This window comes from Entelurus aequoreus, linkage group LG26 (genome assembly GCF_033978785.1).
Source record: "Entelurus aequoreus isolate RoL-2023_Sb linkage group LG26, RoL_Eaeq_v1.1, whole genome shotgun sequence".
Classification (NCBI taxonomy): domain Eukaryota; kingdom Metazoa; phylum Chordata; class Actinopteri; order Syngnathiformes; family Syngnathidae; genus Entelurus; species Entelurus aequoreus.
Genome location: NC_084756.1, coordinates 27,972,729 through 27,998,208, shown reverse-complemented (window position 1 = coordinate 27,998,208; position 25,480 = coordinate 27,972,729). Strand labels below are relative to the sequence as shown.

Below are 25,480 nucleotides of genomic sequence, written 5' to 3'. Positions count from 1 at the left end.
ATATATATATATATATATATATATATATGTATATTTATTTATTTGATTTTTTTGTTTGTTTGTTTTTGCCATTGAAATTTGGTCATTTCCCATCCAACAAACTTGAGCCAATGTTAGACATCAACGTTGTCTCAATTTACTAATACAACTTCTTTGCAAGGTTGTTTAGAAGTCAGTTTTAGAGGACATGTATATATAATCAACATTGTATCAATGTCTCGTGCCTGCTGGGTTGGTACCGTTGAGTACCGGTACCGATTCCTAGGTCCTGGGAATTGGTACTGTATCAATTCAAGTAGGAAGTAGCCTGCTAGCTAAACAATGGACATGCCAAATATCACATTCTGATGCTACACGTCCTACTATCCAGGAAGCATGAAGTGGCTTGCTCGCTAACAAACAGACTTACCCGTATTTTTCGTTGTATAAGTCGCTCCGGAGTATAAGTCGCACCGGCCGAAAATGCATAATAAAGAAGGAAAAAAACATATATAAGTCGCACTGGAGTATAAGTCGCATTTTTGGGGGAAATTTCTTTGATAAAAGCCAACACCAAGAATAGACATTTGAAAGGCAATTTAAAATGTCTAAAGAATAGTGAACAACAGGCTGAATAAGTGTACGTTATATGAGGCATAAATAACCAACTGAGAAGGTGCCTGGTATGTTAACTTAGCATATTATGGTAAGAGTCGTTGAAATAACTATAACATATAGAACATGCTATATGTTTACCAAACAATCTGTCACTCCTAATCGCTAAATCCCATGAAATCTTATACGTCTAGTCTCTTACGTGAATGAGCTAAATAATATTATTTGATAACGTGTTAATAATTTCACACATAAGTCGCTCCTGAGTAAACTATGAAAAAAAACTGCGACTTATAGTCCGAAAAATACGGTACATGTGTATAACAATTCAACCCAAATTGGGAGCAGTGGATTGAAAGTCAAGAACTCCTAACGTGTATCGAAAGAGCGTCGTTGTCGTCAGCAACTGTATGATCTCCACAGGAAGCGTCCGTGCCTTCCGTGACCTCACTTATCGTGCGGCGCTGCTCAGTGTGGGAACGCTGTTACCCGTAACCCCACATAAAATGAGAACTCAAAGTTTTAAAACTTAAAAATTATCCTTCCGGATTAACCGAAAGAGGCTTTTATGTCTTTTCAGGACAAGGTGGTAGTTATTCCAATGGCTAGACAAGAAGAACAAGCCTCTCCTAATCCTTCTTCACGCTTCCATTCATTGTTTTTTTCCTTCTGCCCCTCCTTCAACATTTCCTCCTTGTTATTTCCTGCACCTTTGATTCCATCTTTGTCTCTTCATCGCCACCAGGTGCCATGTTTTAATTGGGTAATTATTCCCCCGTCTTGTTTGTGACATTACGAGCCAGTAGTCAATACAGACACACCTAATCTCCGCTTCACCTTTGGCTGACACCCTGCAGCCTCGCCCTGCTCACCTACACCACCAACTCATGCAACGCTCACACCTGCTTTTTTTCAACGTTTCTGGCATTGTGTTAACGAGGGAACAGGGGGAGGAGTATATTTATAGCTAGAATTCACTGAAATTAAAGTATTTCTTATATATATACATATATATATATATATATACACACTACCGTTCAAAAGTTTGGGGTCACCCAGACAATTTTGTGGAATAGCCTTCATTTCTAAGAACAAGAATAGACTGTGGAGTTTCAGATGAAAGTTCTCTTTTTCTGGCCATTTTGAGCGTTTAATTGAGCCCACAAATGTGATGCTCCAGAAACTCAATCTGCTCTACGGGAGGTCAGTTTTTCAGCTTCTGTAACGAGCTAAACTGTTTTCAGATGTGTGAACATGATTGCACAAGGGTTTTCTAATCATCAATTAGCCTTCTGAGCCAATGAGTAAACACATTGTACCATTAGAACACTGGAGTGATAGTTGCTGGAAATGGGCCTCTATACACCTATGTAGATATTGCACCAAAAAGCAGACATTTGCAGCTAGAATAGTCATTTACCACATTAGCAATGTATAGAGTGTATTTCTTTAAAGTTAAGACTAGTTTAAAGTTATCTTCATTGAAAAGTACAGTGCTTTTCCTTCAAAAATAAGGACATTTCAATGTGACCCCAAACTTTTGAACGGTAGTATATATATATATATATATATATATATATATATATATATATATATATATATATATATATATATATATATATAGTACAGTAACACACAGTTGTTCTGCTAACTGTACTGTACTTGCTGATGGGATGTTGCTCGCAAGGTGGCCCATAATACTGCATGGCCACCGCCTTGTGCTTCTCTGACCGTTCATGAGTGACTACAGTATATCCATTCGGCCACCGTGTTATGGGTTATAGATAAACCTGTGGATAACGGAGACATATATAATAGTCTCCTTTTCAGGTGAGAGAGCACGCTAAACGCTAAAGGCAGTGCCTCCCAAGTTTAAGCAAATAAATTATGTACATTCAAATTTTAAAAAATTCAAAATGTTCCTGTATGATATTCCGACGATAAAATTGCATTTGTGTCCAAATATTGGGCTGTTTTTTAAGTTAATATAAACTACGCAATCAAGTAATTACCTGTGATCAATCATGATTCATCCAAATTCAAGAGTGATTAATCTTATTTAAAAAAATATAATTTGACAGCACTAATTTAAAGTAAATGAAAACTATGCCTTTAAAAACAAAATAAAATGAATGTTCAATAAAGAAAAAAATATGCTTTTCAAAAAAAACTAACAAGTATAAACAACAAATTCTGCCTTTAAAAATATAAAAATAGTTGTAACTGCCAACAATATCTATATTTCTCGATTAAAATATGCCTCTATGATAAAAAATAATGTTTTAATATAAATAAAATGATTAATTAATATTAATATTATAAAATAATTTATATGATTATTAATTAATTAATTAAAATCAAAACAATAATTGTTATGTTTAATTGTTTTTTTTAAAGGAAGAATATAAAAAAAATAATAATAATGATGTAAATTATAATATTCAGATTAATCACCCTTTTAAATTTGGATTAATCACAGTAAATTACTTGCTTACAATATTCCAATTAACCTAAAAAAAACTATTACTTTTGACACAAATGCAATTTTATTGTCGGAATGTCATGTCACAGTCAACATTTTTTTAAATGTGTTATGTGGATGCAATACAATTATTTGCTCAAAACCTGCTAACAGTTAGATCTCAACGTGACATTTACCACTGAGCTAACCAGTCCGAGTCTCCTCACTCATCTTTGCACTTGGTATGCACGCATGCATACCGCCTCTCAGGTGTCCATCCACGGTTATGGTACAAAAACATGTCCAGTCAAAACAAATCCTGTGATTAATCTGCGCAAATATACATAATTACTGTAATACTTTTTTTGTGCACAACCGCATGAGTTGATGCATTAAATTTGACAGCTGTCATTTTTAAATATTATTTTAAAATATGTTTATACAGTATTTCATTTTCACCAAGCCTAACAAACAAAGAAATATCCATGTTTTTATAAAGATAATAATGCTCATGCATGATAATAAAAAAACATGTTTTTACAAAGGAAATAATGCCTAGCTTGTGTTATTTATTGTTATTATTATTTTGTGACCTCCGGCAGCCAAAATGAACAGTAATAATATAATAAGCACCCTAAAAACTACAAACATACAAATATTGCGAAATAAATCTTTGTCAGAATCATCGTTGTGGAAGCGGGAATAGGCGTACCTAATATTGTGTCCCGGTTTGAGTGATAATAAAGATTAGACTCGAGAAGCAGATTCACACTTGCCTTCCCGTGGATTTTTCACGTTCTTCCAGTTGACGATCGTTTTGCGGCGGAAGCGAGAGGATTCCTGCAGCTGCACTGACGAGGCCTGGGAAATTAGATGTAGTTCCTAAATTGCATCCGAAAGAAACGTGTCGGGGATAGCAGCCACCTGTCAGAAGCCGTCATTGAGTAATTAAGCAAGAGAAGGGATTGTTCTGACGCCTCCGTATTAACCTCACACTCCTTTATTAGTCCTGGTAAAGGACTTGAAATTGTGTGTTTGTGTGCGCAGGACTCGTCTAAAGCCGTGTCCCTGGGTTTGTGGATGGAGGAGATGATCTTCAACCTGGCCGACTCGCGACTCTTCTTCAACGACTTAGAGGCAAGTGACGCTCACGTCCGTCACGATATTAGAACTAATACATGTGTTGCTGCAAGCACTTATTTCTTGCGTTGTTTCAGCGGCTTTTTAAGTAACTTAGCATGCCTTCCTGTCTGCTCCTTACTCGGTGTGTAGCATCGTCCTCCGGCGATAATAATACTTACAACTAGAGATGTCCGATAATATCGGTCTGCCGATATTATCGGCCGATAAATGCGTTAAAATTTAATATCGGAAATTATCGGTATCGTTTTTTTTATTATCGGTATCTGTTTTTTTTTTGTTTTTTGTTTTTTTAAATTAAATCAACATAAAAAACACAAGATACACTTACAATTAGTGCACCAACCCAAAAAACCTCCCTCCCCCATTTACACTCATTCACACAAAAGGGTTGTTTCTTTCTGTTATTAATATTCTGCTTCCTACATTATATATCAATATATATCAATACAGTCTGCAAGGGATACAGTCCGTAAGCACACATGATTGTGCGTGCTGCTGCTCCACTAATAGTACTAACCTTTAACACTTAATTTTACTCATTTTCATTAATTACTAGTTTCTATGTAACTGTTTTTATATTGTTGTACTTTCTTTTTTATTCAAGAAAATGTTTTTAATTTATTTATCTTATTTTATTTTATTAATAAATAAAAAAAAAGACCTTATCTTCACCATACCTGGTTGTCCAAATTAGGCATAATAATGTTTTAATTCCACAACTGTATATATCAGTATCAGTATCGGTTGATATCGGTATCGGTAATTAAAGAGTTGGACAATATCGGAATATCGGATATCGGCAAAAAGCCATTATCGGACATCCCTACTTGCAACCAACGTTCCCTCTAAGGTGCGCGCATGTGCAATTGCGCACTGCTCAAGCGTCCTCTGCGCACGGCAAATCTACGCCACGCACAAAATCAAATAAAAAAATAAGCGCATAACAATTTTCGACACACGGACACGACGGAGAAAACAGTTTTCGTCATCATTGTTCAAATATTGTAACGTCTGTCGAGACGCTTGGAGGACATGAATTCCATCCATCACTTTACTGAGCAAAATATCGGTCTGCCGATATTATCGGCCGATAAATGCGTTAAAATGTAATATCGGAAATTATCGGTATAGTTTTTTTTATTATCAGTATCGGTTTTTTGTTTTGTTTGTTTTTTTAAATTAAATCCACATAAAAAACACAAGATACACTTACAATTAGTGCACCAACCCAAAAAACCTCCCTCCCCCATTTACACTCATTCACACAAAAGGGTTGTTTCTTTCTGTTATTAATATTCTGCTTCCTACATTATATATCAATATATATCAATACAGTCTGCAAGGGATACAGTCCGTAAGCACACATGATTGTGCGTGCTGCTGCTCCACTAATAGTACTAACCTTTAACAGTTAATTTTACAAATTTTCATTAATTACTAGTTTCTATGTAACTGTTTTTATATTGTTTTACTTTCTTTTTTATTCAAGAAAATGTTTTTAATTTATTCATCTTATTTTATTTGATTCATTTTTTTAAAAAGGACCTTATCTTCACCATACCTGGTTGTCCAAATTAGGCATAATAATGTGTTAATTCCACGACTGTATACAGGTATATCGGTTGATATCGGTATCGGTTGATTGATTGATTGATTGATTGAGACTTTTATTAGTAGGTTGCACAGTGAAGTACATATTCCGTACAATTGACCACTAAATGGTAACACCCCAATAAGTTTTTCAACTTGTTTGAGTCGGGGTCCACTTAAATTGATTCATGATACAGATATATACTATCATATATACTATCATCATAATACAGTCATCACACAAGATAATCACATTGAATTATTTACATTATTTACAATCAGGAGTGTGGAGGGGGGGTGGGGGGGGGGGGGGGAGAATCGGTATCGGTAATTAAAGAGTTGGACAATATCGGCATATCGGCAAAAAGCCATTATCGGACATCCCTACTTGCAACCAACGTTCCCTCTAAGGTGCGCGCCTGTGCAATTGCGCACTGCTCAAGCGTCCTCTGCGCACGGCAAATCTACGCCACGCACAAAATCAAATAAAAAAATAAGCGGATAACAATTTTCGACACACGGACACGACGGAGAAAACAGTTTTCGTCATCATTGTTCAAATATTGTAACGTCTGTCGAGACGCTTGGAGGACATGAATTCCATCCATCACTTTACTGAGCAAAACTCTTTATTGTTGGCCATAAACACATCACCAAAACATTAGTAAAAAAATATGATATCTAGCAAAACTGGTCATTTTCTGTAGTACAAACCAGACCAAAAGCAACTTTGTTAGATCAACAGCACCCGCTCGCTCTTTCTCACTTGCGCCAACACATGCACATATGGCACTTAGCCAGTGATGCGTTTACAGCCACACAAAAAGTCGGACAACTCCAACACCACACAAAGTGTCATTCCAGCTCGTTACACTATGATTTACCAATCAAATGTGTGCTTATTCTAGTGCAGGGGTCGGCAACCCGCGGCTCCGGAGCCGCATGCGGCTCTTTGACCACTCTGATGCGGCTCAGCTGCATACTTGCCGACCCTCCCGGTTTTCCCAGTATACTTAACGACCACACTGTGAACCCACACCAAAAAAGAATGACAAAAACATTTCTGGAGAACATCCGCACCGTAACACAACACAACAAATACCCAGAATCCCATGCAGCCCTAACTCTTCCGGTCTACATTATACACCCCCGCTACCACCAAACCCCCCCACACATCAACCCCCCCCCTCTCCGTGCGTCGGCGGAGCGGAAGAGTTAGGGCTGCATGGGATTCTGGGTATTTGTTGTGTTGTGTTTATGTTGTGTTACAGTGCAGATGTTCTCCAGAAATGTGTTTGTCATTCTTTTTTGGTGTGGGTTCAAAGTGTGGCGCATATCTGTAACGTAACAGTGTTAAAGTTGTTTTTGTACGACTACCGTCAGTGTAAGCTGTGTGGCTGTTGAACAAGTATGCCTTGCTGGCGCTTACGTGTGCAAGCAAAAGCTGCATTCATCATGTGGCCAAGCAGGTACGCTGTTTGGGCAGGCTGTAGAGGGCGCTAAAAGCAGTGCCAGCACGTCCTGAAATTTGGGAGTCTCCCGGAAAATTGAGAGGGTTGGCAAGAAAGACGCTATCAAGCGCCGTTCAATTAAAGAGAAGATCAGTTTTTTCTAATCGGCACTTATTATCGGCGGTCACTCGAACGAGTATGACGATCCTCCTGGTAGGGGTGTATCCCTTAATGGAGGATGCCTGTGCGTGACTTTGTTTTACGTGGGGAAGACCGGTGCACAGGCAGTCACCACACGATCCTTGACAGAATCGGGTGTAATCGGCACTGAAAGATATTAATCGCCATTGGCAGATTCAGGGAAATTGGCTGATACTGATTGATGGCCGATCGACCGGCGCGTCATTAGTTTTAATTAACGACTCCTCTGCATGCACTTTGTTTAGTGCTGATCAATCTTCTAGACTTAGACTTAGACTTAGACAAACTTTATTGATCCACAAGGGAAATTGTCCCACACGGTAGCTCAAAGCGGAAAGGGTAAGGATGGAGAGGATAATGCAGGTATTAAGTAGACTCAAAATGTACCATAGTAGCAATATAAAATATAACATATATGTAATATTTACATATTACATATACAGTCATATACAGAACTTTCCTCCAGAAGGTCTTATATTTGTCCATGTGATGTCAGATGAAACAAAAATTGAGCTGTTTGGCCACAATACCCAGCAATATGTTTGGAGGAGAAAATCCCAGGAACACCATGCCTACCGTCAAGCATGGTGGTGGTAGGATAATGCTCTGGGCCTGTTTTGCTGCCAATGGAACTGGTGCTTTACAGAGAGTAAATGGGACAATGAAAAAGGAGGATTACCTCCAAATTCTTCAGGACAAGCTAAAATCATCAGCCCGGAGGTTGGGTCTTGGGCGCAGTTGGGTGTTCCAACAGGACAATGACCCCAAACACACGTCAAAAGTGGTAAAGGAATGGCTAAATCAGGCTAGAATGAAGGTTTTAGAACGGCCTTCCCAGAGTCCTGACTTAAACATGTGGACAATGCTGAAGAAACAAGTCCATGACAGAAAACCAACAAATTTAGCTGAACTGCACCAATTTTGTCAAGAGAGGAGTGGTCATAAATTCAAGCAGAAGCTTGTGGATGGCTACCAAAAGCGCCTTATTGCAGTGAAACTTGCCAAGGGACATGTAAGCAAATATTAACATTGCTGTATGTATACTTTTTTGTCACATTTTCAGTAGACCCATAATTAATTCATAAAAGAAGCAAACTTCAAGAAAGTTTTTTGTGACCAACAAGTATGTGCTCCAATCACTCTATCACAAAAAAATAAGAGTTGTAGAAATGATTGGAAACTCAAGACAGCCATGACATGATGTTCTTTACAAGTGTATGTACAACTTCTGACCACGACTGTACATTTTCAGAATATGCTTGTTCTATTTTGGGCCAAAGTAAGACAAAGAAAACAATCTGAAGTTGTCGTAGTTGTATTTTTAAGTTATTAGGCCATTATTTTACCCGTCCGGCCCACGTGGGAATAGATTTTCCTCCATGCGGCCCCTAACCTAAAATGAGTTTGACAGCTGCACATGTCCTACTTTTGTTTACAATAAAGTCATCAGCGCCAATTATTAGGGTAGTCAAATAAATAGATTTTAAAATGAACCGCAATTCTTATTTGTAACGTTTCCTAATCTATTAAAAAAGATCACAAATCCATTATTATTTGATGAATTTATTTATTTTTTTCTGTCCAGCTACTCAGACAAATCATATTGTTGATGTAGATGATCATATTTGCTATTTGCATAGTATGTCAAGTCAAGTCAAGTCAACTTTATTTATATAGCACGTTTACAACAACTTTTAAATTGAACCAAAGTGCTTTACAGGTTAAAGGCCTACTGAAATGAAATGTTTTTATTCAAACGGGGATAGCAGATCCATTCTATGTGTCATACTTGATCATTTCGCGATATTGCCATATTTTTGCTGAAGGGATTTAGTAGAGAACATCGACGATAAAGTTCGCAACTTTTGGTCGCTGATAAAAAAAAAGCCTTGCCTGTACCGGAAGTAGCGTGACGTCACAGGAGGAAAGGCTGCTCACATTTCCCCGTTGTTTACACCAGCAGCGAGAGCGATTCGGACTGAGAAAGCGACGATTACCCCATTAGTTTGAGCGAGGATGAAAGATTCGTGGATGAGGAACGTGAGAGTGAAGGATTAGAGTGCAGTGCAGGATGTATCTTTTTTCGCTCTGACCGTAACTTAGGTACAAGGGCTCATTGGATTCCACACTCTCTCCTTTCTCTATTGTGGATCACGGATTTGTATCTTAAACCACCTCGGATACTATATCCTCTTGAAAATGAGAGTCGAGAACGCGAAATGGACATTCACAGTGACTTTTATCTCCACGACAATACATCGGTGAAGCACTTTAGCTACAGAGCTAACGTGATAGCATCAGGCTCAAATGCATATAGAAACAAAACAAGTAAGTCCCTGACTGGAAGGATAGACAGAAGATCAACAATACTACCAAACTCTGGACATGTAACTACACGGTTAATGCTTTCCAGCTTGGCGAAGCTTAGCAATGCTGTTGCTAACGACGCCATTGAAGCTAACTTAGCTACGGAACCTCGACAGAGCTATGCTAAAAACATTAGCTCTGCACCTAGGCCAGCTGTCATCTGCTCGTCACGACCCGTGCTCACCTGCGATCGACGGTACGACGAAGGACTTCACCCGATCACCGATGCGGTCGGTGGCCCGGAGACGGAGGAAGTCAAGGTGAGGTCGTTCGGCTAGCGCGTCTGCTATCCTCAAAGTCCTCCTGGTTGTGTTGCTGCAGCCAGCCGCTAATACACCGATCGATCCCACCTACAACTTTTTTGTATTGGAATTTTGAGATGAAAACAGAGCTTTTTTGTATTGTATTCAATGGGCTCCAAAATACTTCCGCTTCAACGGTTGACGTCACGCGCAAACGTCATCATATCGAAACGTTTTCAGCCGGAAGTTTGCCGGGAAATTTAAAATGTCACTTTATAAGTTAACCCGGCCGTATTGGCATGTGTTGCAATGTTAAGATTTCATCATTGATATATAAACTATCAGACTGCGTGGTCGCTAGTAGTGGCTTTCAGTGGGCCGTTAAAAAAGCAAGTATGTATATATTATTAATGTTGCAAATACACATCTTTATATATCTGGAAAGGCTGGTCCTATAGAGGTAGGCATTTTTCAGAGGTCTCAAGTAGGTAACAAATACAAGAGTGCGTGCGTGTGTGTGTGTGTGTGTGTGTGTGTGTGTGTGTGTGTGTGTGTGTGTGTGTGTGTGTGTGTGTGTGTGTGTGTGTGTGTGTGTGTGTGTGTGTGTGTGTGTGTGTGTGTGTGTGTGTGTGTGTGTGTAAGGAAGAGATTATAGTGAGAGACAGAAGAGTTTGTCTGACAGGAACATTAGTAGTGTGGGCGGAGGAGCATTGGAAGGGAGGGAGAGCAGCCAACAAAGACATTTGCAAATCCCGTCCTTCTTTTTCTTCGCCGTCCAAACCCACCTTTTGTTCTCAGACCTCGGTAAATCCGTCAGTCAGCTGGTGGGCCGTAAAGCGCAAAGGTGCAATTATGTTGTCGTGGCCGTGTCACCATCTGAGGACTGTCATTAATGCTGTCATCACCAGAAAGACTTGTTAAGGGTTCACGTCACTTACTTGATTTAGTATTTACATCGCCTGCTTTGGTGTCATGTTTGACGTTCTGCTGACATTCTTAACATTTATTTACAGTGGACTTGCGATTTTTCCCCAAAAAGAAAAATACTGTATTGAAAATACACTAATGCACGTGGGGGTTTTTTTTTCATTTTCTTTGGCTTTCTTTTACATCACAGGTGTCAAACTAAAGGCCCGCTTTGTGTGACCCGCAAAGGCCTGGAAATATATTATAATATTAAAAAAATAATAAAAGTACTTTATCTTTTCTCAATGTATTCCTTCTTTCCATTTTGACAGAAACAAAAGACATCTATAGCATGCAATTGCACATTTTTTTTAAACTTTATTATCTATTAATGCAACAAATATTATGACACCATACATTCTAAAAAAAAATTAAATTAAATAAATACTTAAATATCTGCTTAACCTATTATTTGGAAACAAACTATTTATAAAATTGTACACTGGAAAAAATTTTAAATGAAAGTCACCAGGATTTTATTGTAAAAAAAACAATGGTGTTGTTTTTCCATTTATAGTAATATGCTTTAAAAAATAAACTAAAAAACACTGTATACTTTGCTGTAAAATTCTAAGCTGCCAGTCTTTTTAAGCATAAATTCTACATGATTTTTTATGGTGTATGTGAAAATAATATATAATCATCAAATGTATACTGCATAGGCAATTTTGTAACAAAGTCATGATCAATCCTTTATAGTCATATATTATTTACTGTTCAAGGCGCCCTCTTACTGCGGTGTGTGCGAGTTTGACACCCCGGTTTTACATGTATATAAATGTTCTTAAATAGAACCAAAGCTGCAAGATTGCCACCTTATGTAACTCCTATATTATTAAATACACTCAGTCATAACATACTTAGGCTGTAATTAATCAGATCATTTTAAAATCAAACACAAGGAGGCCTTTTTTTCCCATATAGCGACTGCTGTGATAAGCAGTTATCATATACATCCTATTTTTTTAAATTGTATTCCATATTTTTATTATTACAGCTGGGAATCTTTTGACACGTACACTCACGGGCCATTTTATTAGGTACTCTTGCACACGCTAACTAGATTATTTGTGTTTTTATGTGTTTTTATTGACACCGTCAGGGAGGTGTACATTTGTTCTTTTTAAATTTCGTTAAAAATACTGAACCAATGCTATAAAAGTATGAAAAAAATCCATTAAATTTTGCTAATTGAGGTTTTTTTTTTTTTCATTTTCTTTGTATTTCTTTTACATGTTTATACATGTTCTTAAATGGAACCAAAGCTGCAAGATGGCCGCCTTATATAATTCCTATATTGTTAAGTCGCAACATACTCAGTCTCTAATTAATCAGATCATTTTAAAATCAAACATAAGGAGGCCTTTTTTTCCATCTATGATAAGCAGTGATCATAAGCATTCTATTTTTTCTTCTTTCATTCCATATTTTTATTATTACAGCTGGGAATATTTTGCCATGTACACTCACGGGCCATTTTATTAGGTACTCCTGCACAATCTCAGTAGGTTCTTTGTGGTTCTATTGACACCGTCAGGGAGGTGTACGTTTGTTCTTTTTAAATGTCGTTAAAAATACCACCAATGCTATAAAAGTATGAAAAAAATACATTAAATGTTGCTAATTGAGTTGTTGTTTTTTTTTCATTTTCTTTGGCTTTCTTTTACATTATCTTAAATCAGGGATGTCCAAACTTTTTCCACTGAGGGCCGCACACAGAAAAATTAAAGCATGTGGGGGCCATTTTGATATTTTTCATTTTCAAACCATAACAAAATATATGCATTTTTTAATTATTTTACCTTTAGGGGTCCCGGGAACCATAAAGGGTCTCAGTCATTAAAATATTAAAAATAAGTCAGATTATTATTTTTTTTAAATTATTTAATGCTTACAGTAAATCTCTATATCAACTTCAAGTTGATATAAAGTAATACAAATTTTAAAAAAATGTTTTTTGGCTTTTCTGTCAAAAACAACTTAGTTTTTTTATAGTAAAACTGAAGTATGCAGTATTTAGTAATTAGAGCCCTAAAAGATCAATAATGCAGGACACCATTGATTTTAATTCTTTCATATTTTTGAGTCATCACATTGAAAAGATAAATAAAAAATCACTAAATATATTTGGGATCCAAAAGGTGCCCCACTCATAAAGTGATACATTTTTATTAGGTTTTTCTTTTACTTTCAACACTTAAGTTACGAGATCAACTTCAGATATATCTGTCCATTTTATGCTGGAACTATTATTTTGTTTGTTTTATGCGCTTTTGTCAAAGAAAACTTTGATGTTTTTATATGGCTACTACACAATATATGCAATATTTAGCACATAAAACATTTTAAAGTGAAATATTTGAAGTAATTGGAGCCCTGAAAATAATTCATTATAACATGGATTTTTTTGTCATTATTATTATTTTTTGAGCAATGGCACAAAAAGAAAAATGAAGAAAGACAAAAGGAAAAAAAAACAGCCTACATGGCAGCTTTTGTGTCAACATTGCAACTTTTTTTTTTCACCTCATTCCACTTTTTTTTAATGTTCTTTTTTATTTTTACAATAGTATTTCCAGAATGTGTGGCGGGCCGCTAAACAATTATCTGCGGGCCACAAATGGCCGCACTTTGGACACCCCTGTCTTAAATGGAACCAAAGATGCAAGATGGCCACCTTATATAATTCCTATATTGTTAAGTCGCAACATACTCAGTCTCTAATTAATCAGATCATTTTAAAATCAAACACAAGGAGGCCTTTTTTTTCATCTATGATAAGCAGTGATCATAAGTATCCTTTTTTTAATTTTTTTATTCCATATTTTTATTATTACAGCTGGGAATATTTTGCCATGTACACTCACGGGCCATTTTATTAGGTACTCTTGCACAATCTCAGTAGGTTCTTTGTGGTTCTATTGACACCGTCAGGGAGGTGTACGTTTGTTCTTTTTAAATTCCGTTAAAAATACCGAACCAATGCTATAAATGTATGAAAAAAATACATTAAATGTTGCTCATTGAGTTGTTGTTGTTTTTTTTTCATTTTCTTTGGCTTTCTTTTACCTTATCTTAAATCAGGGGTGTCCAAACTTTTTCCACTGAGGGCCGCACACGGAAAAATTAAAGCACGTGGGGGCTATTTTGATATTTTTCATTTTCAAACCATAACAAAATATATGCATTTTTTAATTATTTTACCTTTAGGGGTCCCGGGGACCATAAAGGGTCTCAGTCATTAAAATGTTAAAAATAAGTCAGATTTTTTTTTTTTTTTTTTTTTTTAACGCTTACAGTAAATCTCTATATCAACTTCAAGTTGATATAAAGTAATACAAATTTAAAAAAAAGTTTTTTGGCTTTTCTGTCAAAAACAACTTAGTTTTTTTATAGTAAAACTGAAATATGCAGTATTTAGCAATTAGAGCCCTAAAAGGACACCATTGATTTTAATTATTTCATATTTTTGAGTAATCACATTGAAAAGATAAATAAAAAATCACTAAATATATTTGGGATCCAAAAGGTGCCCCACTCATAAAGTGATACATTTTGATTAGGTTTTTCTTTTACTTTCAACACTTAAGTTACGAGATCAACTTCAGATATATCTGTCCATTTTATGCTGGAACTATTATTTTGTTTGTTTTATGCGCTTTTGTCAAAGAAAACTTTGATGTTTTTATATGGCTACTACACAATATATGCAATATTTACCACATAAAACATTTTAAAGTGAAATATTTGAAGTAATTGGAGCCCTGAAAATAATTCATTATAACATGGATTTTTTTGTCATCATTATTATTTTTTGAGCAATGGCACAAAAAGAAAAATGAAGAAAGACAAAAGAAAAAAAACAGCCTGCATGGCAGCTTTTGTGTCAACATTGCAACTTTTTCTCGTTAGATTTCACCTCATTCCACTTTTTTTAATGTTCTTTTTTATTTTTACAATAGTATTTCCAGAATGTGTGGCGGGCCGGTAAACAATTAGCTGCGGGCCGCAAATGGCCGCACTTTGGACACCCCTGTCTTAAATGGAACCAAAGATGCAAGATTTCCACCTTATATAATTCCTATATTGTTAAGTCGCAACATACTCAGTCTCTAATTAATCAGATCATTTTAAAATCAAACACAAGGAGGCATTTTTTCCATCTATGATAAGCAGTGATCATAAGCATCCTTCTTTTTTTTTTTTATTCCATATTTTTATTATTACAGCTGGGAATATTTTGCCATGTACACTCACGGGCCATTTTATTAGGTACTCTTGCACAATCTCAGTAGGTTCTTTGTGTTTCTATTGACACCGTCAGGGAGGTGTACGTTTGTTCTTTTTAAATGTCGTTAAAAATACTGAACCGATGCTATAAAAGTATGAAAAACATCCATTCACTGTTGCTAATTAATTAATTTTTTTTTCCATTTTCTTTGGCTTTCTTTTACATGTATGTACATTATCTTAAATGGAACCAAAGCTGCAATATTGCCACCTTATATAATTCCTATATTATTAAATATACTCAGTCATATCATACTTAGGCTCTAATTAATGAGATCATTTTAAAATCCAACACAAGGAGGCCTTTTTTCTTTTTTTTTTTACATCTAGCGACTGCTATCATAAGCAGTGATCATAACCATCCTATTTCATTTATTTTTATTCCATATTTTTATTATTACAGCTGGTAATCTTTTGCCATGTACACTCACAGGCCATTTTATTAGGAACTCCTGCACAATCTCACTATAGTGTCTTTGTGGTTTTATGTGTTTTCATTTCACGTTTGTTCTTTTTAGATTTCGTAAAAAAAATACTGAACCAATACTACAAAAACATGAAAAAAATCCATTGAGTTTTTTTTTTTTTGTCATGCGAATTAGTACCCATTTTTCACCGTAATAAAAAAGGTGATTTTATACATTTTTCTCCTGAATCTCAAATGTGACTTTCCTACTTTGTGTGTCAGGAATGTGACCAGGTTCATATCGACGACGTGGCGTCAGACGATAATGGACAGGACTTGAGGTAAAAATGTGGATTTTTTTTGGACATTTTCAGTTTATTTGAATGATTTTATGCTGACAGAGCTTTATTTGTACACACTTGACCTCCTCCATAGCCTACCAAGCTCTGCAGCAAGACAATGTAAAGCTTAGAGCGCCCCTGTGTGGACAACTGAGGAAATTACACATGAACTGCCCTTTTTTTAAAAATCTGCTTCAACAGCCTGGGGGAAATTTGTGGCCCACCGCATGTTTTTTTCTGTATTTAAAAATTAAATTAAACAAAGAAATTAAATTAAAAATTAAAAATACAGCTTTTTTTTAGCATTCATAACAAAAAATGTAAGTATCCCCCATATTCTTAGATTTTTCAGCATGCGGGACGGTATGGAAAAAAGTTTGAAAAAGTGTGGACGCCCCTGTTCTATAACTCAGTGTTTTTCAACCACTGTGCCGCGACACTAGTGTCGTGAGATACAGTCTGGTGTGCCAAGGGAGATGATCTAATTTGGGTTTAAAATATTTTTTGCAAACCAGTAATTATAGTCTGCAAATGATGCGTTGTTGTTGAGTGTCGGTGCTGTCTAGAGCTCGGCAGAGTAACCGTGTAATACTCTTCCATATCAGTAGGTGGCAGCAAGTAGCTAATTGCTTTGTAGATGTCGGAAACAGCGGGAGGCAGCATGCAGGTAAAAAGGTGTCTAATGCTTAAACCAAAAAATAAGCCCGGCCGACCTGTCTGACAAGCCTGTAAATGTGTTGGTCATGTATGATGTCTTTTTGAGATGAGTGAGAAAAAATGAGTGCCCCTAAGACGGGGGTCGGCAACCCGCGGCTCTAGAGCCGCATGCGGCTCTTTAGCGCCGCCCTAGTGGCTCTCTGGAGATTTTTCCAAAATGTATGAAGAATGGAAAAAGATGAGGGGAAAAAAAATCTATTTTTTTTGTTTTAGTATGGTTTCTGTAGGAGGACAAACATGACACAAACCTCCCTAATTGTTATAAATCACACTGTTTATATTAAACATGCTTCACTGATTCGAGTATTTGGCGAGCGCCATTTTGTCCTACTAATTTTGCCGGTCCTTGAACTCACCGTATAGTTTGTTTACATGTATAACTTTCTCCGACTTTCTAGGACGTGTTTTATGCCACTTCTTTTTCTGTCCCATTTTGTCCACCACACTTTTAACGTTGTGCATGAATGCACAGAGGTGAGTTTTGTTGATGTTATTGACTTGTGTGGAGTGCTAATCAGACATATTTGGTCACTGCATGACTGCAAGCTAATCGATGCTAACATGCTATTTAGGCTAGCTATATGTACATATTGCATCATTATGCCTCATTTGTAGCTATATTTGAGCTCATTTAGTTTCCTTCAAGTCCTCTTAATTCAATTTATATCTCATGACACATGTAATATGGCTTTTAATTTCTTGCGGCTCCAGACAGATTTGTTTTTGTATTTTTGGTCCAATATGGCTCTTTCAACATTTTGGGTTGCCGACCCCTGCCCTAAGAAAAGGCATTGAAGTTTAGGAATGGCTATGGAGAACAAAGCTAAAACTGAACTGGCTACAAAGTAAACAAAAACAGAACGCTGGACGACAGCAAAGACTTACTGTGGAGCAAAGACGGCGTCCACAGTGTACATCCGAACATGACATGACAATCAACAATGTCCCCACAATGAAGGATAAAAACAACTGAAATTAACTTGATTGCTAAAACAAATTAGGTGCAGGAAATATCGCTCTAAGGAAGACATGAAACTGCTACAGGAAAATACCAAAAAAAGAGAAAAAGCCACCAAAATAGGAGCGCAAACACTACACACAGGAAAACAGCAAAAAAAACGCAAAATAAGTCAGGGTGTGATGTGACAGGTGGTGACAGTACACCTACTTTGAGACAAGAGCTATAGTGATGCATGCATGGTTATGGTTAAAAGTCATATCCAACTATTGTGACAACGACTTTTTACTGTCAAATGAGTTTCGTTTTTTAATGATTTCTGCTGGTGGTGTGCCTCCGGGTTTTTTTAACGCAAAAAAAATGTGCCTTGGCTCAAAAAGGGTTGAAAAACACTGCTGTAACTTGTGATTGTGATTCCTGCAGCACGTACAATTTCCTGACCGACGGCTTCCAGAGCCCAGCGGGGGCCGGCTCATTGTGTCTAGGCTCGGGGGTCCACGGCGGGGTGGACTGGATGAGGAAGCTGGCTTTCCGATACCGGAGGGTCAAGGAGATTTACAACACTTACAAGAATAATGTCGGGGGTAAGTGTGTGTACTGTGTGGGTATATGGGAGTCAATTCTTTATTGGCTGGGGGGGGGAAAAAAGTATCATGCTAATGCACGTAGACTTAAGTCCGGGGTGTCAAACATACGGCCCGTGGGCCATATCAGGCCCGCCAACAGGTTTAAACCGGCCCGCGGCTTGCAAGATGAGTTTGCTAAGTATAAAAATGAGCTGGAATTTTTTTTTATTGATAGAAACTGCAGTTTTAAATGTGTCCACTGGATGTTGCAATAGCAATTTGTAATATTTTTTTTGCAATAGCAATTTGAGTGCAACCCACGTCACACGTGACACTTTTTAAAGATGAAGTGTCAGCTGACTTTAAGCACCTTGCTACTCCAATCAGCGCAGGTGCAAGCAATCAGCTGGCAGCAGATGGCGGCAGACTGATGCAGCATCCATGCACAATACCTTCTTTCCTTGTGAATTATCCAATCAAAGGGTAAAATTAAAAAAAAAGGGTAAGGTGCAAAGACTTAACCTCTTAAGGCCCAAGCTGTTTGTTTACATGCTTTTTTTTATTTCTCTTTGCTATTTGGGCTTATTGGACCCTAATTAGAATAAAAACTAAGAATCATCTTTTGATATGTTAGTCCATAAGTAACAAACGTGTACTTCATGTTTAGTGACAGGCTAATTCTTATTTTTACCATTTTTTTTTCCAAATTCCATTGTATGTTATACTCTTCTGACACCACCAGATGGCAGTATAAGTGTCCACATAAGCGGCCATAAGACCCCAATTCAGTAGTGTACACAATTTTGGAAATAAAAGCTACACTGCAAAAACTGAAATCTAAGTAAGATTAAATATCTCAAATAAGGGTGATATTTTCTTATTTCCTGTCTGATAAGAGAATTTTTCTCACTAAGCAGATTTTATGTTAGAGTGTTTTACTTGTTTTAAGGGTTTTGGTCCTAAATGATGTCAGTAAAATATTACAGCTTGTTGCTGAGATTTGATGACCTATATTGAGTAAAACATGCTTGAAACTAGAATATCAACTGTTGCAAAGCTGTGTCATCAACACTCACAAGTAGGGATGTCCGATAATGGCTTTTTGCCGATATCCGATATTCCGATATTGTCCAACTCTTTAATTACCGATACCGATATCAACCGATATATACAGTCGTGGAATTAACACATTATTATGCCTAATTTGGACAACCAGGTATGGTGAAGATAAGGTTGGGGTTTTTTTAAATAAAATAAAATAAGATAAATAAATTAAAAACATTTTCTTGAATACAAAAGAAAGTACAACAATATAAAAACAGTTACATAGAAACTAGTAATTAATGAAAATGAGTAAAATTAACTGTTAAAGGTTAGTACTATTAGTGGAGCAGCAGCACGCACAATCATGTGTGCTTACGGACTGTATCCCTTGCAGACTGTATTGATATATATTGATATATAATGTAGGAACCAGAATATTAATAACAGAAAGAAACAACCCTTTTGTGTGAATGAGTGTAAATGGGGGAGGGAGGTTTTTTGGGTTGGTGCACTAATTGTAAGTGTATCTTGTGTTTTTTATGTTGATTTAATTTAAAAAATTAAAAAAAAATTTTAAAAAAAAACGATACTGATAATAAAAAAACCGATACCGATAATTTCCGATATTACATTTTAAAGCATTTATCGGCCGATAATATCGGCCTGCCGATATTATCGGCAATCTCTACTCACAAGTATAAAACTACTTTTTTAAAGTAATAATTTCTTATTTCAAGCACGTAAAAAAAAAAATCGTGACTTTGACACAATTGTGTCTCATAATTAAAACAGATGACAGCCAAATGGACTTTTGCTGTTTTATTTTCAATGAAACAATAGAAAATACGTACTCATATAGTAGTACACTTGTTATTAGTGAGAATATACTTATTTTAAGGTATTTTTGGGTTCATTGAGGTTAGCTAATTTTACTCGTTTTGGAAAGTCTTGACAAGCCAAATTGTCTTGTTCTATTGGCAGATCATTTTGCTTAGTTCAAATAAAATACCCCTCATTTTTGTTTTGTTTTTTTCTTGTTTTTGAACACTGACTTTTTGCAGTGTAAAAGGTGCTGTCCACACATGTGGCAACTAAGGCCTTTAGAGGTTAAGTCAACATCTTCGTAGTTAGTTGAAAGCGAGTTGCACACCCTGAACTCCATTGTAAAAATGTGTGCTTAAGGTTTATTGCCTTTGTAAATACACTGAGACTGTTTTTTAAACTGCAGCAATTCTTTTCCGCAGTATTTTGAACTAACTTGAAGTGTTTTGCCAAGAAAACTATTTGTAAAATGTACATTTTTATAGAGCGCTTGTTCTATTTTTGATGAAAGCAAAACAAAGAAAACAATCTGAAGTTGTTTTTACTTTTAAGTTATTATGCTATGGAAATAGATTTCCCTCCTTGCCGCCCCTGAGCTAAAATGAGTTTGACACCCCTGACTTAAGTCCATCAAATGTGTATTTTGTTCATATTAGTGTAGATGATTACCATGCTAATGCTGCCCCCTGGCGGACAGGTCTGCTGGGCAGCCCTAAGCGGGAGGAGTGGCTGCAGCTGAGGAGGGAGATGGAGGTCCTCACTGACCTGTGGCTGACCCAAGCTCTCAAAGCTCTGGCCCTCATTAGCACCAGGTTAGTCCATCATCTCATCTCCCCGTAAAAATGCTCTAATTATCGGCGAGGCGTTTATTTTACCTAACAAAATAAGGGACAATGTTACATCTGACATGAGAACACCGGTAATTATTTGGAGAGCATGAGAAAGTGTCATTTGTTGACAAGTATATTGCACAACACAGCAGCAACAGAACCAATGTTGTAAATCAGTAAGGCGCAAACGGCTGAGTTCATTTGTAAACAACAGTCTAAAAAGGCCGAGTGGCGCAAATACTGCATTTTAAAGCGCTTGCAAAGGTAGATAAAGTGCCATTCTCTACTGCCATCTTGTGGGGTTGAATAAAACTACATCAGGAGGTTGCCTTAAATCAGGGGTCGGCAACCCAAAATGTTGAAAGAGTCAAAAATACCACACAAGAAAATCTGTCTGGAGCCGCAAAAAATTAAAAGCCTTATATAAGTGTTATAATGAAGGCAACGCATGATGTCTATATCAGCCTACTATCAAATGCTGATGCAAATTTTCGTTGACGGAAATGTATTTGAATTTGTATTCTACACATTTTTGCAACATTGGAAATCATTAGTAAAATGGAGGCTTCTCACAGGGTGAGATAACTTCTGGAAATTACTGGCTTATACCGTATTTTTCGGAGTATAAGTCGCTCCGGAGTAGGGCTGCAACAACTAATCGATTAAATCGATTATAAAAATAGTTGGCAATCAATTTAGTCATCGATTTGTTGGATCTATGCTATGCACATGTGCAGAGGCTACTTTTTTTTTTTTTTTTTTTTTTTTTTATAAACCTTTATTTATAAACTGCAACATTTACAAACAGCTGAGAAACAATAATCAAAATAAGTATGGTGCCAGTATGCTGGGTTTTTTTCCAATAAAATACTGGAAAGGATAGAAATTTAGTTTGTTTCTTTTATCCGATTATTAATCGAAGTAATAATCGACAGATTAATCGATTATCAAATTAGTTGTTGGTTGCAGCCCTACTCAGGAGTATAAGTCGCACCGGCCGAAAATGCATAATAAAGAAGGGAAAAAACATATATAAGTCGCACTGGAGTATAAGTCGCATTTTTGGGGGAGATTTATTTGATAAAAGCCAACACCCAGAATAGACATTTGAAAGGCAATTTAAAATAAATAAAGAATAGTGAACAACAGGCTGAATAAGTGTACGTTATATGAGGCATAAATAACCAACTGAGAAGGTGCCTGGTATGTTAACGTAACATATTATGGTAAGAGTCATTCAAATAACTATAACATATAGAACATGCTATACGTTTACCAAACAATCTGTCACTCCTAATCGCTAAATCCCATGAAATCTTATACGTCTAATCCAAGGGTCGGCAACCCAAAATGTTGAAAGAGCCATATTGGACTAAAAATACAAAAACAAATCTGTCTGGAGCCGCAAGAAATTAAATGCCATATTACATACAGATGGTGTGTCATGAGATATAAATTTAATTAAGAGGACTTAAAGGAAACTAAATGACCTCCAATATAGCTACAAATGAGGCATAATGATGCAATATGTACATATAGCTAGCCTAAATAGCATGTTAGCATCGATTAGCTTGCAGTCATGCAGTGACCAAATATGTCTGATTAGCACTCCACACATAAGTCAATAACATCAACAAAACTCACCTTTGGGCATTCATGCACAACATTAAAAGTTTGGTGGACAAAATGAGACAGAAAAAGAAGTGGCATAAAACACGTCCTAGAAAGTCGGAGAAAGTTATACATGTAAACAAACTATACGGTGAGTTCAAGGACCGCCAAAATTAGTAGGACAAAACGGCGCTCGCCAAATACTCGAATCAGTGAAGCATGTTTAATATAAACAGTGTGCTTTATAACAATTAGGGAGGTTTGTGTCATGTTTGTCCTCCTACAGAAACCATACTAAAACAAAAAAATAGATTTTTCTTCCCCTCATCTTTTTCCATTCTTCATACATTTTGGAAAAATCTCCAGAGAGCCACTAGGGCGGCGCTAAAGAGCCGCATGCGGCTCTAGAGCCGCGGGTTGCCGACCCCCGGTCTAGTCTCTTACGTGAATGAGCTAAATAATATTATTTAATATTTTACGGTAATGTGTTTCACACATAAGTCGCTCCTGAGTATAAGTCGCACCCGCGGCCAAACTATGAAAAAAACTGCCACTTATAGTCCGAAAAATACGGTACATTATATTGTCAAAATATGTAAACATATACTGTATATCAGGGGTCACCAACCTTTTTGAAAGCAAGAGCTACTTCTTGGGTACTGATTAATGCGAAGGGCTACCAGTTTGATACACACTTAAATAAATTGCCAGAATTAGCCGATTTGCTCAATTTACCTTTAACTCTATGTTATTATTAATAACTAATGATATTTACACTTAATTGAACGCTTTAAAAGAGGAGAAAACACGAAAAAAATGACAATCAAATTTTGAAACATAGTTTATCTTCAATTTCGACTCTTTCAAATTCAAAATTCAACCGAAAAAAAGAAGAGAAAAACTAGCTAATTCGAATCTTTTTGAAAAAATTAAAAAAAGAATTTATGAAACATCATTAGTAATTTTTACTGATTAAGATTCGTTTTAGAATTTTGATGACATGTTTTAAATAGGTTAAAATCCAATCTGCACTTTGTTAGAATATATAACAAATTGGACCAAGCTATATTTCTAACAAAGACAAATCATTATTTCTTCTATATTTTCCAGAACAAAATTTTTTAAAGAAATTCAAAAGACTTTGAAATAAGATTTAAATTTGATTCTACAGATTTTCTAGATCTGCCAGAATATTTTTTTTTTAATTTTAATCATAACAAGTTTGAAGAAATATTTCACAAACATTCTTTGTCGAAAAAACAGAAGCTAAAATGAAGAATGTAATTAAAATGTATTTATTATTCTTTAAAATAAAAATTAAAAAAATACTTGAACATTGATTTAAATTGTTAGGAAAGAAGAGGAAGGAATTGAAAAGGTAAAAAGGTATATGTGTTTAAAAATCCTAAAATCATTTTTAAGGTTGTATTTTTTCTCTAAAATTGTCTTTCTGAAAGTTATAAGAAGCAAAGTAAAAAAATAAATGAATTTATTTAAACAAGTGAAGACCAAGTCTTTAAAATATTTTCTATTTGAGTTTTGTCTCTCTTAGAATTAAAAATGTCAGGCAAAGCGAGACCAGCTTGCTAGTAAATAAGTACAATTTAAAAAATAGAGGCAGCTCACAGGTAAGTGCTGCTATTTGAGCTATTTTTAGAACAGGCCAGCGGGCTACTCATCTGGTCCTTAAGGGCTACCTGGTGCCCGCGGGCACCGCGTTGGTGACCCCTGCTGTATATGTATAGGCTATATATATATATAGTTATTTTACATGCAGTAAGCTTTTGGCCCTCGACCAAATGTTTTTAGCCCAATGCGCCCCCCAAGTCAAAAAGTTTGAACACCCCTTTCCTATCTTAACACGGCACATCCGCAAACAATTGCTATAGTGACATCCAGTGGACAGATTTAAAATTGCCCCTTCATTTGAATATTTTAGCTCATTTTTTTATACTTAGCAAACTCATCTCGAAGGGCCGGATAAAACCAGTTTTCTACGTTTGACACCCCTGGTTTAAACCGTCAAGACGTTGCTTGTTACTGAAGGTATGATGACAGGCGGTTTTATTGTTTTTATTGTTTAACTGCCATTAGTACAGGTAGAATAAGTAATTGTCTTACTGCTGTGGTAGAAATGTCCAAATCTTAAACAGGAACAAAAGTGAATTGAGTACAAAAGTTGTATTTACCCATAATCAAATGGTACAAGGTTGGATTGAATTGCCATGCAAACAGACAGTGTCTGCGGAGACGTTGGATGAAGAGAGAATCATCCCTAGACTTGATCTACTTGGTTATTTATGCGTTTCCCTCGTGTGTCAAGGTCCAGTTGTTTTGGACCTGTTTGTTCTGCAACATCCTTGAATCCCTTAGCCATAACAAACAATCAAAACATCTGGTACAATGTCAGGGTGACCATACGCTCAACTCTTACACACGTATGCTCTTCAAATGGTACAAAACAGAAAAAGGTGAAAAGGGCAGAAATTCCACTACACTGCTATTCACAAATGGTAGAATAAGTTATTTTGTTTACACTTGTCTCATGCAGGCCTAACTGTGTGAACGTGTTGGTGACCACCACACAGCTCATCCCCGCCCTCTCCAAAGTCCTTCTGTACGGTTTGGGAGCAGCCTTCCCCATAGAGAACATCTACAGCGCCACCAAGATCGGTAAACATAGGAAGGGGGGGGGAGAAACAAAAGATGCCACTCAAAATGTGTTGACTTCCATTATTAAAAGTATTTTTGTTAGGCAAAGAGAGCTGCTTCGAGCGCATCTCTCAGAGGTTTGGAAGGAGAGCCGTCTACGTGGTGGTCGGGGACGGGGCCGAAGAGGAGGCAGTGGCTAAGAAGGTAACTTTAAAAGAGTACAGTAAC

The 25,480-nt window shown here is 36.5% G+C and overlaps 1 protein-coding gene across 1 annotated transcript in view; it reads left to right on the top strand.

Moving 5' to 3' along the window:
• The window catches only part of eya2 (EYA transcriptional coactivator and phosphatase 2), a 181,105-nt gene that overhangs the window by 151,462 nt on the left and 4,163 nt on the right, over nucleotides 1-25,480 (top strand). The window contains exons 10-15 of the mRNA XM_062037495.1: nucleotides 4,103-4,192; nucleotides 15,994-16,052; nucleotides 18,151-18,311; nucleotides 20,857-20,971; nucleotides 25,152-25,273; nucleotides 25,356-25,456. Of these exons, the coding sequence (XP_061893479.1) occupies nucleotides 4,103-4,192; nucleotides 15,994-16,052; nucleotides 18,151-18,311; nucleotides 20,857-20,971; nucleotides 25,152-25,273; nucleotides 25,356-25,456 (648 nt within the window). The remainder of the gene's footprint in view (nucleotides 1-4,102; nucleotides 4,193-15,993; nucleotides 16,053-18,150; nucleotides 18,312-20,856; nucleotides 20,972-25,151; nucleotides 25,274-25,355; nucleotides 25,457-25,480) is intronic.